Below are 19,052 nucleotides of genomic sequence, written 5' to 3'. Positions count from 1 at the left end.
GGTTACGGTCCGTCGTCGGCCGGCAGCGGGGGCGGAGGTGCTGGCGACGGTCCGGCAGCGCAGCCACGACGAGTCCAGGTCACCGCCAAAATACTGTTCGGCTCGGTGAACGCCATATCGACGATGAAGCAGAACGACAAGCTGCACAGGAAGAAATCGCAATGACCGTCGTGCGCGCCGCTGCGGCATGAGCAGCGACGACGACGACGACGACCTGTAGCGCACCATCACCGTCCGCCGCCACAGCCGCCGACTTGGGTCCAACGACGGAGGCAGCACACCACAGCGGCCCGCGACGCGGTTTCCGGCGGCGGGGCGACCATGAGGTTTGATATTTTCGTTTGTCTATATAAAAAAAAAAAAATCATGCCATAACCCTAGATGTACTATATGTATATTAATATATTTTATACAATTTATTTTAATAATTTTTCATATGCAATAATAATATGGAAAAACCTCTAGCTTATATTATTGCTACCGTTGATTTATTATTTTAACGTGGTTCCGATCAGTCTCAGTCGACTGCGTTGTTGTGTGCGGGTACCTACGTGTTCTATGCTCCCAAAAACATATAAGACGGCGTTTTGTATAGGCATTTTATGTACATCTGTGAGTTCCAATGACTCATACTAGTATCAATGATGATAATACTTACAGTGCTCTGAGAAACCGAATTGATTCAAAAATATTAGATTTTTTAGCGTTAGGTTAGGTTAGGCAGTACAAGGAACTTATTAATATTGATATATATATATTTTTTTTTAGTTCATGAATTTGTTTTTAGAAAATAAATAGATTTCATCAGTACGTACTCGTCGTGTATAATATGTTCGTTCTATAAATATTATAGATTTTTCCACCGTCAAAAATTTGTTGAAACTAAAAAAAGTCTCACGCCAAATTAAATCTGAAACAATACAATGGTGAAAAATAAACATTTCTTTTTCTAACCAATTAAATATACATTTCTTTTCGGGTTATTTCACAACAAATAGTATAAAACATTTACTATAGTTTTGACTTTTTGAGTGTTTAAATTTCTATGTATGTATTATTTGGTTTTCACACATTAAATGAATATCGTAAAGATATTATTGTTAATTGCGAAAAACTCAATGGCGAGTAGGTACCTACACCTAATGACGTTATGTATAATGCACACACACACACACACACACACACACAAATACAAATATTATTTGGTATAATATGCTTTAATGAGTATTTATATATATTGAATAACGACGGTCGTTAAGAGAAAAAGAAAAAATTGTTTCTACGGGTTAATATTACGAGTGAAAGGCAATTACAACCGTCTTTTCTATATTGACGGGAAAATCCAACACGGAAAACCGACAGAAAATTCGTCGTTGTCTACAACAGCAGTCGCACGTTTACAATATATATATATATATATATAATATTATCCCGAACAACCGGATGATGGTGGCCGTCTATATAAATAACACGCGTGCACGCGTATAATAGAAAGTTACGATATAATAATGTCACCGTTAAATGATTTTTAGATCATTTATATTTCGTGCATGCATCCGCCACCCGTCGTCATCAAAACGATTTGAACGCGCGCTGGTTAACGATTTCAACTTTCACGGCTCATTTGAATATCAATTAAAAATCTCGCGAATGTCACGCCTCGAGAGCGCATATCGCGCGCGGCGCCGGTACGTTTGCCGTTTGGCTGCTGCAGTGTCTATACAATATATAATAGTATGCATGTATATATAAAACGTATATATACGGTTATTATTTATTCGTCAACTGGAGCGTATATCATATAGACACATGCGTACCTGCCTGCCTACCAATACGTAAACACAGTTGCGGTGAGAGAAAGTCCGCCATCGTTATCGGGCAAGTTTAAAAAATAAATAAAATTCCCACAGTAATAATATGCGCAGGTACATGACATAATCCGTAGAGGATGCAATGCTGCTTGGCCGTTTTTCTTTTTCCTTTTTTTTATTTGAAATCGTTTCTCTTTCGTCTTCAACTCGAGGAGAGAATATAATACAAATATAGATGTGTATTATACGTAGGTATTAACGCGTATTATATATAAGTATATATACTTAGTACTATAAAGTACTTAAGTACATAACTACATAAGTACCTATATCTACTATCTGTTAAATTCTTTAATATAAGGACACCCCTGCACCCTAAATATAAGTAGTCCATAACACTGTGTCACTGTCTATATTCAAACCTCATATGCGTGATGGGAAATTAATAATATTCACATAATAGAAAGATGTGTATTAAGATAATATAACTGAAGTTACATATGTATACATATAAAAAATCGGATTATTCGGAATATCATTCGAATAAGAGTATATTATAGTTCTATAAACATCATCATTATGCGTATTGCGTATAGACATTGTACACGCTGTTTTTTTTTTAGTTAAGCACATTAATGGTGTATTTCGAATGACATAAACAATAACTGAACATTTAATGAATGAATAGTAAATTCACATATAGTCCATTAGGTATCTAAAACATGAATTAGTGGCCCATGATTGGTCCATTAAGTTTAAGTGAACCGTTTTAAGTTAACCAATTTTTTATGCAACTGCATAACATTATATTTAAAAATACAAGTACATCATATATGTGAAACCGTTTCAAATCGTCAAAATCTGTAGTTTCCATAGAATTCTGCGTCTCTATTTACATAGTATCATTGTTATTATAGTGCTGCAGTATTATACTCGATATAAAACCATAGTTCTAAGAAAACGTATAAAAGGTATTAGATTTTCATCTCGGCCGCGTTCTATTGACTTTCTCTGCCAACTATATTTCTACCTGCACAATATTATATTTAAAACACTACGTCAACGTGCTACGTATTTTGTGTGATCTGTTCCGTGGGTAGGCAGTACGCGTGTGTGTGCGTGCAGTATTTGTCTTAAGTTCTTTGGGTTCGCATTTACCATATATATCAGATTATCATAGTGAAATCAGAAGCGCGCACTTTTTTCAATGTTTACGCATTGGTGTGCACTATGTGATATAATGTATCCATTAATTTTCTTTCTTGTCTCTCCCTCTCTCTCTCTCCTCTCTTCTTTTCGTGTCTTGACGGGTGTGAAATTTGACGTTTCACGATTTCTCTGCTTTCTTCCGTCATCGCTCGTTAAAACGAAAGACGACAAATAAGAAAATAATGAGGAAAAAAATGCGTATACAAAATTAGCATGTATATAAAACACCAGCGGGTGGGTTTGCCATCGCATTCAGTCGTCATCATTCATCGACGCTGCGGCGGTTACGGCAGCTGCTCAGTCGAGATTAGTATATATTGTCCTAATTATCATTTATAATAATAACAATAAATGGTTATTGGACGAAAATACTAATTAAACTAAATAATAATATATTGTCTACTGCAGATACTGGTCGCGAACTCACGGTGTGAATTTTTTATAGTCATTATAAAAAAAGTGTTTTGAGTTTTATGTGTGTTGTTAAATGTTGATTTTGTTTTACAGTTTTGAAACGCCCTGAAAATCGCAACAGTCTCGCTAAGTCCTTTCGCTGTACACTACTACATGGACCAAATGGGATTTTCATATATTTTCAAAAACAAACATAACTCATTTTATTTCTTAATAAATTGTTCAAATAATATAATATATATATGATGTATATAATATGGACATCATATGAAGGTATGTAACATTTCGCTCTTATATCGATTATCATCGATTTATATATGACGAGGTACTGCAGTTCAACATTACTTCGTACAAAAAAAAAATAGTCAGCAACTACGATCTTTTCGATAGCTAATTCTACGATATTGTAAATAACTTATTTATTCGGTTAATATTTTTAGTTAATCAATTAATTACGAATTTAAAAATATAAAAATAAATTATTTTAAATTATGTAACGAAATTTTACTATATTTAAACATAATATATAATTTATATCAAAAACGCGTAGCTATATTGTATCTTACATCACTTTCTAAGGTGCACATGTAGATAAATTATTGTTTTTTTTTTTTTAAACATGGCTGTGATAAAATAATTTTTTGCGATCCCTATACTTTTTCCCCTCGGTTTTTATCTAAAATGTTGTCAACAAATACCGTGGGACTTAAAACTACAGGGCCAGCAATTAACTTTTTATTGGAAAAAATGCATAGTTGAAATATAAATTTATTGTTTTTCAATATACTATAATTATTTCCTATTTATACTATTAAACTACTACAGCATATTATGCAAACATTCAACTTAACTTTACTAACAAAAATGAATTTTCTTTGAAACTGTACTAAAATATTATAGTGAACTATAAATATACAATAAATAACTTTTACGTGTGCTTAATACATGAACTTATACTATGATAATACATGAACCATACGGATTTTTAGTTTAGAAAAACGTATCTATTAACATAACTGGACATAGCAGATACATTAATTTACTTTACACGTACTTGCTGTATAAATCACTATATGTTTTTTTAAATTGTTGTGTTGACAATTTTTAATACTTACTGTTACTGAAAATTGTCTATATAGATTAATTTATACAAATAAACTCAATTTTTTATACATATACAACTTATATGACTATACGTGACTTTATGACTATTATATTATATACTATTATTACTACTGTACTACTGTAAAATATATTATCAATATACATACTATAATTTATTATATTTTACTTCTATACATATTGTATGACAATTGACGATGTCAATAGTTTTACATGACTATAGTATTAGATTTAAAACCATATTGTACCTACCAATTTAACTCTAAATACAACAATTCAAATGTAAGTCTCAATTTAAACATATAGGTAATATGGTGACAATCTATATATAAACACAAACTTGAGTACTCGACATATACCTACGCTCGAATTAAATTGAAAAATATAACTTCACATATCACATTACCTAGGTACTGCTAATATACGTTATATAAAATAGCCATAATAATTGATCACAACAATTATTTTATGGATATTTATTTATATTCTATTTATATTCAACGTTTAACCTTTAACCTGTACACAGAATCAACGACTACGTTCAGAACTCTTTTGAAAATGATTTATAACGTACATTTACTAAACTAACGATGAAATGTATACAATTTACTACATAATTTACATGCACTTCTACGTATACCTATACAAATATGGATGATCTGTATGACGGCTACACTTAACAAGTTTACATTAATATAATTTATATTTATAATCACTATGTAATCATATATATTTGTTATAATTAGTATAAGATATGACCACGATAAATTGTAATAGCATTATTGCACACTTTTACAGTAAGTTTATTCTATATGTACGTGCGATTTGTCCCGAAAAGGATGATTCATCAAGCAATAAGCATGAATGCATGATCATCTCCATTTACTATCTTTCCTTATAGTAATTCATTTATTTAAATATTCTACTATAATATGTCTATATTTATCTATAACATTATGGCTTTACATATAGTAATGTAGAATTCGGTAGTTCATATACACACGCATCAATGTTAATTTACTGACTTTGAAATTTCACTTTGGGCTTTCACTTAGATCCCAGTTCCCCCTTCCGACCGGGTACAGAACGCAAAAATGAAAACTTAGATAGAAAGTGGGTCGCAAGGTCATTAACATGTGCAAGTAAATTTCCACATAAGCCATTTTTATCAATTTAAAACATGCCTATATACTATATGGTATAATACATACCTATATTGCATATATAAAAATTAATATACATTTCGCGTATCTAACCTATTATAATATTTCAATGAGTCGATTTTTCAACTCATTGTACCTAATATTATATTGTCTGATCGGACTTTCCCGTCATAGTAAGTATCATATATAGTCGGGCGTTATTCATAAGTTCACTCAGACAATGTGTTATTAAGTTTATTGATTATTCGTTGTCTATAATATAAATTTCGCTTAAACAATTTGTAATTTTAGGAATTTCGTACAAATGAAAACCACCCTAATATGCGCATATATTATAAATATTATAATCTTTAAAAAATAATATTATATTATGCTGTACCTAGGGTTGGAATACGTCTCGATTTGGCGGGACATTCCGATTTCAATTTTTAGAGGGACGCGTATGTCACGATACATAATTTATTATTTTTTAGTGTCCCATTATCCCGATTTTTTTACAATATTACATTTCAAAAAATTGTGTCCCGCGAGTTAAAAAAAAAAAAAAATCCTGTAGCATAATTAATAAAACAATATTGCTTGAACAACATTTACAAGAAAATTGCCAAATCAACAATGTTCATTAATTTATTCAATATTATTCGAAGTTGCAAAGATACTATCGTCAAATTGGTACAAAATTACAAAAATCTTGTTGGCTCTATATCAACAAGATTATTTTAAATCCAACATAGTTTTTTATCAATATGATTGTGTTTTTTCGGTGTAACCTGTTTTAGACATTCACCACGCAGACACCGAACGGAAGAATACAAACGCGTATACCAGGTACATTATACTTATATACGACTTAACTATGCAAGTTCTTTGACTATTGCACAGCAACATAAACTGAACGAAATAAACGCACATATCACATCCAATTATTTCTAGTTTTAACATTTACAACTGATTTTACGACTAACGGCGATTACCTATGTTACATTTATGTAAATCATAAAATACAAATATATACAGGAACATTTTGACTCGTTCGACATTAAACACTCATTTCACATTTGTGTCGAAAATATATTGTTTTTGGCAATAATATTCTTCACAAATTTGAGGTAATTTCAAAACTGTTGATAGTTTTCAAGCTAATGAATGTTTACTGATAAAATAATTTATGCATCACCCTGTAAATTATTATATTTATATATATATTATATTTGTATATCACACGTCGTACTGGACACGCAAACACGGCTACATATATAACTTACATTTAAACATTTTATAACATAAACAAAAAACAAAACATTACTATTTACTAATAAATAATGATATATCAATAGGTATATTATGATATAATTTATATAGTTGAATAAATAGATACTTACATAATTTTTATTTTATATACCTATAGACACTATAATTATACTTATAAATCTGGATATTTACTATCTGACAGTGAGATCTGAATAATACCACTAAAACTGCTACTGTTACTAAATTAAATCAAAAACAATCTAGGTACATAATATTGTGTCTAATATTGAAAAAATTATATCGATTAATTTTTTAATTATTATTGTTATTGGTAGGTACCTACATAGTTACTACATTTTTAAGTTTTCTATAAATTATTTTTATTTTATAATATATAATTACTATAATTTAACTTGACTACTCAACGATAATTTGACATATATAAATAAAAAACATACGACACTCAACTATATTTAAATACTTTACAACAAACTTTTTACTTTACAAAAATACAACAATTTATTGTTTATTACTTTACAAACTGTTAAGTAGGTATTCTACAAGACTATAAATTAACAACCTGAAAAAATAAACACAATAAAACACATATCTTTAATATACGTATAGGTACTTATTAACTTATTATAATATTACTTATATTAGGTATCTAAAGTCTAAACATAACATTTTAACTTTAATCGACTAACGAGGACAAACGGTTCAACATGCTATATTACCCTTTAGTCATTATAATAGTATCTTTCTAAAAGCAATTTTTAAATTAAATTGTTTTTCCTTTTTGTATTTTCAAATCAATACAATATGCCTAATGCAAAATATTATGTAGGTACTTAGTACCTATGCATATAAAATATAAATACCTATAAAAAATCTATAAAGCACTTTTAATTGTGTTTACAATTCGTGAAAATGTATAAATGATTTGGTAACTATTGAACTATTTAAACTACTAATACTAGTACCTACTTAATTGCTCCAGACAAGTGAAACGTCTGTATACTGTTAGAAGTAGTCAAGTAGGTACTAACTACTAACAAGTAACAACAAACATCATCATTTATTATTTGGAATTTAGATACATATATGATTATACTATACCAGACAATTATAAATTATTAAGTTGACACCTACTACTACCTAGTGCCTACCTAACAACCAACATAATATTAACTATACTATTGACTAACCAACCCATGCAGCTAAAAGTTATAGTACTTACCTGCGTTCAATTTATAGTAGGTACCTACTACACTTATGCAAATGGGCAGTATCGAATTATTTAGAAACGCTTAAGAATAAAATCAAATACAAAAATCATAACATATTTTTAAACAATACTCATGTATGATGTATTGAAGTATGACAGAAATTTCGTCTATTACAGTTATATAGGTAGGTACTTAGCTATATGTACCTACAGATTTTAGAGTCGGAATCTTTTAATGGCAACCCAAATTGAATTCTTATTAATACAGTCGATTCAAAGTAAGACATAAAATATACTCAACAACTAAATTTACAGCTGCAACATAGAAACATAACATTAAAAAAACGGTTACTGATTTTAATAATTATAAGTTACCTACCTGTTATGTTATAAAATGTAAATGTATGTAGGTAGGTTATAACTGGTAACGGTTATAGAATAATTAGTGTTAATCTAAGTCCAAAGATAATACTTAATTACACAACAGATGTTTTATCTTGTACAAGAATATACGTTCTATTATATATGTAAATACAAGACATACCTTCCTAATATTACCATACCTAAATACTACAGTCTACACTTATACTATGCCTATTACCTATACCTACCTAATAAACGGCTAAAATGCTAAATTATACGTGTAAAACAAATATTTTAACTATCTGTACCTACCTATGGTACAATTATTACACTTTATATTTATACTTGAATTAACAAATAAACATAACACAATTTGTATAAGTATCTACTGACTACAGTAATATATTACAGAACTTACAACAGACATTTTTATTTTAACTGGAAATTAAATACAATTTAGGTATAGATGCAAATAAGAATAATACACTTTTAATGAGTAATTTACCTACTACCTATGTTTGCTGAATTCACATAAGTACAAACACTACAAACTACAAAATAGTATTGACTAGTCCTAAAAGGAAATAAAGGAAGTATTGGGTTCTAAAAAAATAAAACATACAACTTGACTATTAAACGCATTCACAATTAACAGACACTCAACTCAACTGAAAAACTAACAAATTCATACTTTTTATGTTTCTATCTACCAAGTCTATTAATAAGTAAATTAGTTGAGTAGCATAGACTAAGTACATACCTACTTCAGCCTACAAATTAAACTTAACATTTAACGATAACTATAAACAATATAAATCAAATATAACTTACTATAAACAATTTTTTTTAAATTAAATTTAGCAATTTAATTAAAATTGTTTATTTGTTATATAAGTTAGTAAATAATACAAATCACAAATAGCTACTTAAAAAGTATACCATAAGCATCAAATAGTTAATATTATTTATTATATTTTTGTTTAAATAATAACTTAAATAAATAGGAATAATAATGAGTTAACAATGACTAGATAGATATTAAGATAGTAAGATACCAAGTATAGCATACATTGCTACAAACAAACAAGCATATATTATTATATAATATATACACATACTTACAAACAAATATAAACATACATAGACAAACAATATATACATACAAATAAATATATATAATATATAATATATAATTATTAAGTACATATGTATATTTGAAGAATTTATACCTATAAATATCCATACATACACACAAGCAAACATAATATATATATTATATTATATCTACATAATACATACATAACTACTTACAACCATATTTACTACAAAAATACATACATACATACATACATACATACATACATACAAACAAGCAAACATAAATACATACATATATACTTATATATTTTATATATATTTATATAATAAGAAAATACATTAATTCATATATAACTACTTACAAGTTACAACCATATATACATACATACATACATACATAATATATACATTAGTAAAAATAAAGATACTTATATACATAGTACATACATGCAAATTCTACGTATTATAATTTATTATATAATACAAGTAGGTGCTTATAACCTAACTAAAAAAAGATAGGAACTCTTAACTTGACTACTTATGTATAATGAGATAATAATATTTACAATGAAACTACTTTAATACTTAGTTTATACTATATACAAGATACAATAACTAACATGCCTACTGAGTCAAAAATATATTTTGATTAATATGTCTATGCTATAACCTTAGTCAGTATATATTTCTATAATGCAAATACCATTATAAATAATACAATTGTAAGAATTTGTAATATTTTAACAAACTTTGACGGTAGTAAAAAAAAATTTACATAAACTATATATATATTGTTTGATAGAATATTTTACATTACAAATCTAAAAAACAAATTTCTAGTTCTGTCAAACAATATTACTTTAACAATGTCTATTGACTATACATACCTTTACGATATCATTATTTCAGAATCATTTATTGACGTAAAAAAAAACATAATAGGCACAAACATACAAGGTTTGTAATACAACGTTACTTTTTTTCATTTTAAACTGACAGCAAGGAAATCTATGTTTAATCCCTACAACTCGATCTTGACAACCTAACTTCATAAAACAACTAACAATACTATTATTACTTATATTTTATTGAAAACTATGTACATTGGATACATTGATAGGTATATACCTAATATACTTTGACTAAATACATATACATTAGTACAACTGTACAATTACTACATTACAATACATCAAGATAGGTACTTGAATAACTAAAACATTACATTGGAAAGAAACACGGTGATTGTATAATATATTTTAATATCAATCACAACTTGTACTTTTTTATATAACTATAAAATATTATTCAAAACATCTGAAATAATAAAAATTATAAAAAACAAAATATTAAAACCTACTTACCATTATTATTTACAAAATTAATATTGTGACCTCTAAATCATAACAAACACTGCCTTGTGACTATAATACCTACCCATTGACATTTAAACACGAATTCCCTACATTATTAACATTAATAATATTATTTCAGATTTAAATATTTAATACATCATTTTAAATTAACTATCACAACACATAATTTTAAATTTAATTTATTTCAAACAGTCATGTACCTACTACCTACCTAACATAACTTTATTTCACATTGTTGTATGAAACAATCCCAAGTTGTAGGTACTCGATAATTTAGTACATATTTTGTTTTATGTCCAATATTAAAATATATTATACTATGTGGTTTATTATAAATTTAATTAAAGCTTTAATAAATATTTTTGGTTAGGTAAAACCACAGAGTAATAATATAAAACAAATACAGTTTATATTTAATAGTTGTAATCATTGGACATGGCTATTTTACTGAAACACAATTCATATTTAATTGAACAATAACTAACTTTTACCGTATACAGACTTATTAAATAAGGAATTTTATTTTGTAATTATATCAAACAGATAAAAATGTATATAATTCTAACAAAAATAATCCAGATAACAAACAATACAAAACAATGACCACAACACTTCATTTCACAAAGTTAGTGATTTAACTCAACTTGGTAGGTACATTTCTCAGAGCCGTGCAAAGCGGGGGCAATTAGGGCAAATGCCCTAGGGCAGCAAAAAGCCCTTAAGCCCCCCATACCGCCTATGATTAGGGGCACCAAATATAATTGCCCTGCAGATCACTAATGGTTAGCACGGCACTGACACTTCTATATATTTTTTGCCAATTTATATTGGATAATTTAATACCACCTATAATCTATATGATATATCCAATCCAATTACAACCTACCTATGTATTACAATTAACAAATTTACAAATAAAAGTTAAAATGCTGGCCATTAATATAGAACAATTAATTTTTTTGTTAACAAAAATTTTGTTTGTAAATGTTTAACTAGTTTTAAACATTAACTTGATTGATTAGCAAAATACTAACAAATATACCTACTTAATATTACTCAATGTAAATGTTTATATTTATTTAGATTATAATATAATATTTGCCTAAATTTTTACTGCCTATTTTATATAAACTTTTTTTTTTTTTAAACAGAAAATGGAAAAATTATTTTTAAGTTTAATTTGTAAGCAAATACATACTTACTGATTCAAACAAAATTAAGATTTAAACAATAAGATTTTAGTTTATTGTCTATTGTAAACCTATATAATAAATTGTGAATTTTTATAAGTATTATTCATATAATTTTTTTTTTAATCTCACTTTCAGGATATTATTGTCAAATAAAAACATTGAAACCTAATATTATAATCATTTAAAATATAGGTAATAATGTAAAATACCTAAAAAATGGAAAGTGGTGTGGTTTGTACCAACATTGTGTATTTTAACTAATTTTTTTATTATTATATGAAAGGTCAATTAACCTTTTTATATATTCTTATATTGAGGTTATCATTTTTTGAAATTATTTATTATGTATTGTTATTTATTTGATGAAAATAAAAAAAAACATTTAAAATATAAATAAAATTATTTTAATTTATTTATTTTAAAAAACATTATACAGTACACACTACATTTTATTCTTACTTGACATTATTTTTAACTTGATTTTAACATTTTGAAATATAATTATATACAATAATTCGTGTATAAACATAAGATTTAATTTATTTTTAATAGTAATTTTAATTTTTCATCCGTACACATTTCTAGTGGAGTAATTCCATCCTCATCTTCAATATTTATTCTTGCGCCCTTACTAACCAAATATTTGCAAATCTCTTCATGTCCACAAGAAGCAGCATAATGTAAAGCTGTTTGGCGTGTATTGTCTTGAAAATTAACATCAGCTGAATGATTTTCCACCAAAAATTTCAAAATATCAAAATCTCCACGATCTGCAGCCCAATGGATTGGTGCCATTCCCATACTATCATTAACATTTATGTTACCTATAAAAGCCTTTATTTTGTTTAAGTCTCCATCTTTAACCCAATCACTAATGGTTTTTTCGTTTTCTGAAAGTGGTTTTTCATCATTGGCAAATGTACTAACTGTTACCCATCCAGTTTTTTCTGTTTCAAAGTTTGGATTAATAGATGTTACTAAATTTATGTATGATGTCATAGCTTCTTCTTTGGTCATCGTACCCAATTCAGACCAAGCATACCATTTTTTACGACCTTTTAGGTCAAATATCGAAGGTTTTGGTTGTGTACATGTACCTACCAATGCTTGCTTATAAAACCCATACAATTTAAGCTGCATGTCAACATCAGATAAATTAGATCCGGAAATATATGAGACAGCTTTATCAAACCGAGTAGATAAATTTTCAGAATTAAAATCCATTACTTAAACTATATTATATTCTAATAGGTCTATTATACAAAAAAAAAAAAAACAGGAATTTTACTTTAGACAACAATTATTGAGAACCAGCTGTTTTGAGAACCAATGTTTGCCCGTCTAATTCATGTTTATTATTGTTTAAAACATTCTCGTATCCACCTGGTGTAGAAAACTGAACAAATCCGTAACCCTTTGACAAACCAGTAGAATGATCGAACAAGACGTCTGCGGAAGCAACGTGGCCGAATGATGCAAAATATTTACGGAGTTCTCGGCTACTAACTGTCCACGGCAAATTTCCAACGAAAAATTTGGTCAATTTTGACATTTTATGTAAAAAAATTAACTTAAAACGATGAATAAGCTTTGCAAAAACTGTTTTTGCTAAAAAGAGCACGTTTTTTTTACCTCAAGGTAATCAAGCGATACGCCGATGCGATAGTGCAGTAAATAATAGCCATACTTCGGCGATAAAATCTAGTCTTTGATGATAACAAAATAATAACATCTGTTTCTGAAACGCAAAGAGGTTACATAAAAAAAAAAATGTATAATTCAAATTCACATTCACAACATAACATAAAACGTTTATAGAGGTACCTAAAGTCCTAAAATCACGTATTTAGACTTGTAAACACTATACCAAGCCCGTATACGGTGGTGGGGAGTTCAAACCCTCACCAGAAAATTTTAAAGGAATCATTTTTTATCATTAAAATAATAATAAAATAATGTATTTTTAATTCATGTACCTATTATAAATATTTTAACCCTCCTCGAAAATTGATCTTAAATACGTGCTTACACTAGTTTCACTATCATCTCATAGAGTAATACTCTATGTCTCTACGATACATCTATATAGTATTAGTATAGGTTAATATAATCGTCCTATTAACTGAATTAACTCTTGTCAGTGGTCTCTTTGTATTTAATAACATATTATATTTTACTGACATTGTAAACTAGTACTAATGTCTAATACTGACATACTGTACTAATTATTAGAATCATTAGGTCACGAATTAAGATTTATATAACTTGAAAATCAAAAGTTAAGATATAATTAAATCCTGCTCTAAGTTTTATATCTATGAAAATAGTACGCTTTTAAATTATTACTTATTAGTATTACACTAAATCTTCAGTTATTAATAGCAGTATATATTGTACTCTAATTTCAGATGAAAAGTCTGAACTTATTTAACTTTTTTATGATCAAGAGTAATACAATATAAAAATACAAATCATTTTTGATCTACTTATATTAAGAGATTTTAAATCCTCATGATCAAAAATGATTATCTAACCTGTTTAATATTAACGATTTTTATTATTTTAATATGGACGATATCGATATGGTTCAAAAAAATATTAGTTGTAGACATTTGAAACATTCCAGTATTCCACTATTACTTAAATTATTATTATTTAAATTTAAAACAAGATTCCTCGTGTTGTACTTAATAGGCAATTTAAAATGGTCCAAAAACATCATTTTTTTTTTTTATAAACGTTTGAAGTTCAAATTATGACATTTTTCTTTGGTTTTAATTTCATATTTTTTATCATCACCTTGGAATTTCCCAGACCTTTATATAGAATAATTTTGAATAAATATTTTTAATGAATTCGCATTATATTTTGTAACATAATTTGTCATTTATAAGTGATAAATGACAATATGAGTATAATATGAAATATGAAATATTTACCAATAAGATAATTAGTATTCAACAATCCTTATATTATCAGTGCTTTTATAAAAACTACTTAGTTATTACAAATCCTATAATTATTATTTATTACATTTAGGTACGAGTACGACACAACATCGATGATTGTATAATATTATTTACAAAATTGCACCTGCGGAAATTTAACAAAATTAATTATACATGTGCAATTAAATAATATATACCTACTATTTGCTTGATATATTATAATATAGGTTATAGGTATATTGTATAATTCGGTTAATGGATCATCTTTTCATTTGAACAATTACTTTAATGATTATGATATCTCAGAAAACCATGTTTAATATTTGTTATTTAATAAGATATAGTAGATTAGTAGATATACCGTCTACACTACAATATAGATAATACAATATATACCTAAATACCTACTTATACATAATATTATGATCAACGGTTTATTCCTGGAAACGTCGTACACAACGGGTACAGTAATGCAGTGGTTAGATTGTATTGTAGATATCTCTCTTTGGCCACCAGAAACAACAGTTCCAGGCGCGTTTACTCGTTTACATTGTTTAAAAGAATTGAAGGAATATAAAAGAGATACCCCATAATATCTATAGTTCAATGACATTAAACCCGCATTTTCGTACAGCTTTTGTTTGTCATAAGCAAAACTTTCGTTCGCCATCCCAAGAATATCAAACTTATTAATTGAATTCAAACTCTTACTAAGGATTAGAAATTAAAAATTTCGGTTTAAGACGAAAAATACTCACTTTTATAGTTGTCTATTAAACTATTAAACATTTATACTTGCATAGTTATATAATGTTATATTATAATGATAGCATTTTAAGGCAAGCATACACACGCACGCACAAGCCATGTAAATGCCTTAACTTAACACGCCACATATTTTTAAATGCGCCGATTTCTATGTACCTACTATTCTTGTAGTATAATATTCATAACAATACGAACAATTCATCCAACCGCTATTTTCCATGACAATAGTGTTTCTAAAAAATAAAGAGCAATCGTATTCGATAATTCGAGCTCAATACTCATTTATTAGGATATCTGGATATGTCATATTATATTACGTGCATGTATATAGCTCTTTCCTAATGTATATAAATTTTAAAATAATATGTAGATTAATTAATAATAGTACATGTGCAATTACCTAGTAAGTACTAGGTACGGAAAATCTACTCGGTACTCACATCAAAATAATATTTAAGTTAATATAATACAGTGAAACCTTTGAGGCTTTGAATAGTGGACACTCTCGGTCACCGAAATTCAGAGGGGGAAATTGTTGGAATTGATAAAAGATAAATGAGTTAAAGGAAAAAATATGCACATTCATATAGATTTAATTAGTGTTTTAACAATATTGACAAATTAATTAAATTATATATAAACGAATAAAATTGTAAATATTTAAAATATAATATAATATCAATAATACAACACCCAATTTCCATTTAAAAAAATTTAAAGGTAAAATATCTAGACGGGCATGTGTCGACTGTCGAGTAGAGTCTACTCAGTAGACCATTGTAATGGATATGTTGAATTTAAATTCATTGTTATAAATGTTATAATGTTATATCATTTTATATGAAATTTTAGAAAATGAACAACTTACAAAGGATCTTATATTCTATTTTCAAGTATCCAAAAAAATGTTTAAAGAATATAGATAAAAATCCCAAATTTCTATAAATAGCTAAAGAAAATAATTAATAAATTATTTCATATGTTGGAAATGCTAACATAAGTATTTTGTGAACATTTCAAATAGGTATATACGGTTATTTGTGTTTAAGTATAAAACTAAAAAAATAAAATCAATTTTGTTGAACACTGATTTCGCGTTATTAAAATTTCCATTATTCCTGATTTTTATTTTTTTTTAAATAGGCGTCTGTTATTCATAGAGTGCTATTCGGAAAATTTTACATTGAAAAGTAATGAAAATGTCCCTGTCCCCAAGAAATCATCCGCTATTGGGAGGTGTCCGTTAAGGAAGGTTTCACTGTTTATATACAAATATTAATAATAAGCCAAGTAGGCTATTATAAATACAACCGTGGATCTTGCATGTGTTTTGAAAGATATATGTAAATAAATACGGATATATAACAGCAGTCGCGATCTTTGCAAGTAGATCCTCTAAGGTAAGTACTGCTGGTACAAGGTAATTATCAAGTATTACAAGTATAAAAATTATTTTATTTTACATATTCTGAATGATATAAATATAATATAATGAATATTAATAATTTCAATATTAAAATATAATATGAAAGTTTAAGATAAAATATACCTATTGGTATAATTATTAATTATACAGTATGTTATTAATTATTAATATAATAAAGGTATTTTTGTAGGTATTACTGGCATTGATTGTACATATATTATAAATTATAATAATTACCTATTATTAGTATTTTTAAATTAACTAGCTATATATTATAAAGGAATTAAGAGTTTTTTTATTTTTCCTTTAGTTAAAAAAATATAAATAAATGATTTGAAATAAATAATAATAAACTTTTTCTGATTTCGTTCAAACATTGCTTATTGCAATAAAGGTATCATATTATAAACTTGTGGAAGATAAGATTTTACTTAGATAAGTCTATAATATACATATAGTAAACGTAAACCATTTAATATAAAATTGTGCTTTTATATTTTTGAACTTCAATAGTTCTCATAGGTAATTCCATATCGGTTTACCCACGAGCCACGATAAAAATACTTGGAGTGAAATATTATTTTTAACGTGCATTTATCTACTTAGGTATATAAAGTAAATCTTTTAAAAATAATAATGGTTATAACAATTAAAATAGATCAAGCGCATAAAATCGCTAATATATCCATTAAAAAACTTGCCTTTTATTCGTAAGCGTTATTTAAAATCAAATACTTTAAAGAGTTTAGAGTGTGGCTAAAATTAGAAAGCGCTGTAATATCTATAATAATATATATTTAAATGGTTTTTACAGTCTTCTAGTAGAAAAAAAATATTATCATTAACAATATTTAATATTATTTTTGTTTTTTCATTAGCTTTTAACAAATAATTATATATAATTATAGTCAACAATTTAACTTATTTTAATTTTGATTTAAAAAAATTTATCGTTCATAACGTTCAGTCACCTAAAAGTAATGGTGTACTTTTTTCAGTGGAAGAATTTTGGTGTTTGGTGAGTTACATAATAATATAATAGTACCATATAATAACCAGTTTAAACTTAAAAGTTCAAGACCTACTTAATTTATCAGTAACATAAAATTACAAGCAAAGGTGTATTCGCATAAATAAATAATGGTGGAGAGGCACAAAAAAACTAAATAATTATAAGCATTTGATAAAATAAATATATTATAGATAGGGCCAACCTCTCTCCCCTCAACGATTACTAGTGTAGTAGTATACTTTTTACCTAACCGTCCCTAGTGAGTATCCAGAGTATCTATTATTCTATTATATTTAGTCAGTATCGCACTAATATTATAATCGTAACATAATATATAGACTAACTAGACTTATACTAAACCAAGTTGAATATTGATTCATGCGGTGACTCCTCAATATTAAATTATAATATTAGTGTTGTACAATTTTTTGAGTAAGAGTAAAGTATTTACTTATTCACTTTTTTGCTTTTATTGATATTAAAGGAACATATTTATATTTTATAGTGGTAATTCAATATAATTATTATTATTTATTAGATGACTAATGGCCATATTATGATTTTTTAGGTATGGATGATGAATGAATATGGTGAACAAATAATATTTAAAAATTAAGTATAAATATGAAAAAAACCAAAATAATTGAATTCTTTAATTAAATCTTGCAGG

General features: G+C 27.1%; 2 protein-coding genes and 1 long non-coding RNA gene across 3 annotated transcripts; 1 reads left to right on the top strand and 2 right to left on the bottom strand.

The window, feature by feature from the left end:
• The first annotated feature begins 164 nt into the window (after positions 1-164).
• Positions 165-4,710, top strand: LOC132929961 (uncharacterized). Its single transcript, XR_009662180.1, has 2 exons — positions 165-326; positions 3,528-4,710. It is a non-coding gene; the product is annotated as an uncharacterized LOC132929961 (long non-coding RNA).
• A 7,906-nt stretch (positions 4,711-12,616) lies between these two features.
• On the bottom strand, positions 12,617-13,452 carry LOC132929959 (acyl-CoA-binding domain-containing protein 6). The gene has a single exon (XM_060995617.1). The coding sequence runs from the start codon at positions 13,450-13,452 to the stop codon at positions 12,763-12,765; it is 690 nt and encodes a 229-aa protein (XP_060851600.1). The 3' UTR covers positions 12,617-12,762.
• Positions 13,453-13,474: 22 nt separating this feature from the next.
• LOC132929960 (SRA stem-loop-interacting RNA-binding protein, mitochondrial-like) lies at positions 13,475-13,903 on the bottom strand. The gene has a single exon (XM_060995618.1). It carries the CDS (start codon positions 13,778-13,780, stop codon positions 13,529-13,531), a length of 252 nt encoding a protein of 83 aa, XP_060851601.1. The 5' UTR covers positions 13,781-13,903; the 3' UTR covers positions 13,475-13,528.
• Between the last annotated feature and the right edge of the window lie 5,149 nt (positions 13,904-19,052).

This window comes from Rhopalosiphum padi, chromosome 4, assembly GCF_020882245.1.
Source record: "Rhopalosiphum padi isolate XX-2018 chromosome 4, ASM2088224v1, whole genome shotgun sequence".
In the NCBI taxonomy this organism is placed as follows: domain Eukaryota; kingdom Metazoa; phylum Arthropoda; class Insecta; order Hemiptera; family Aphididae; genus Rhopalosiphum; species Rhopalosiphum padi.
This window is presented reverse-complemented; position numbering and strand designations above follow the sequence as displayed.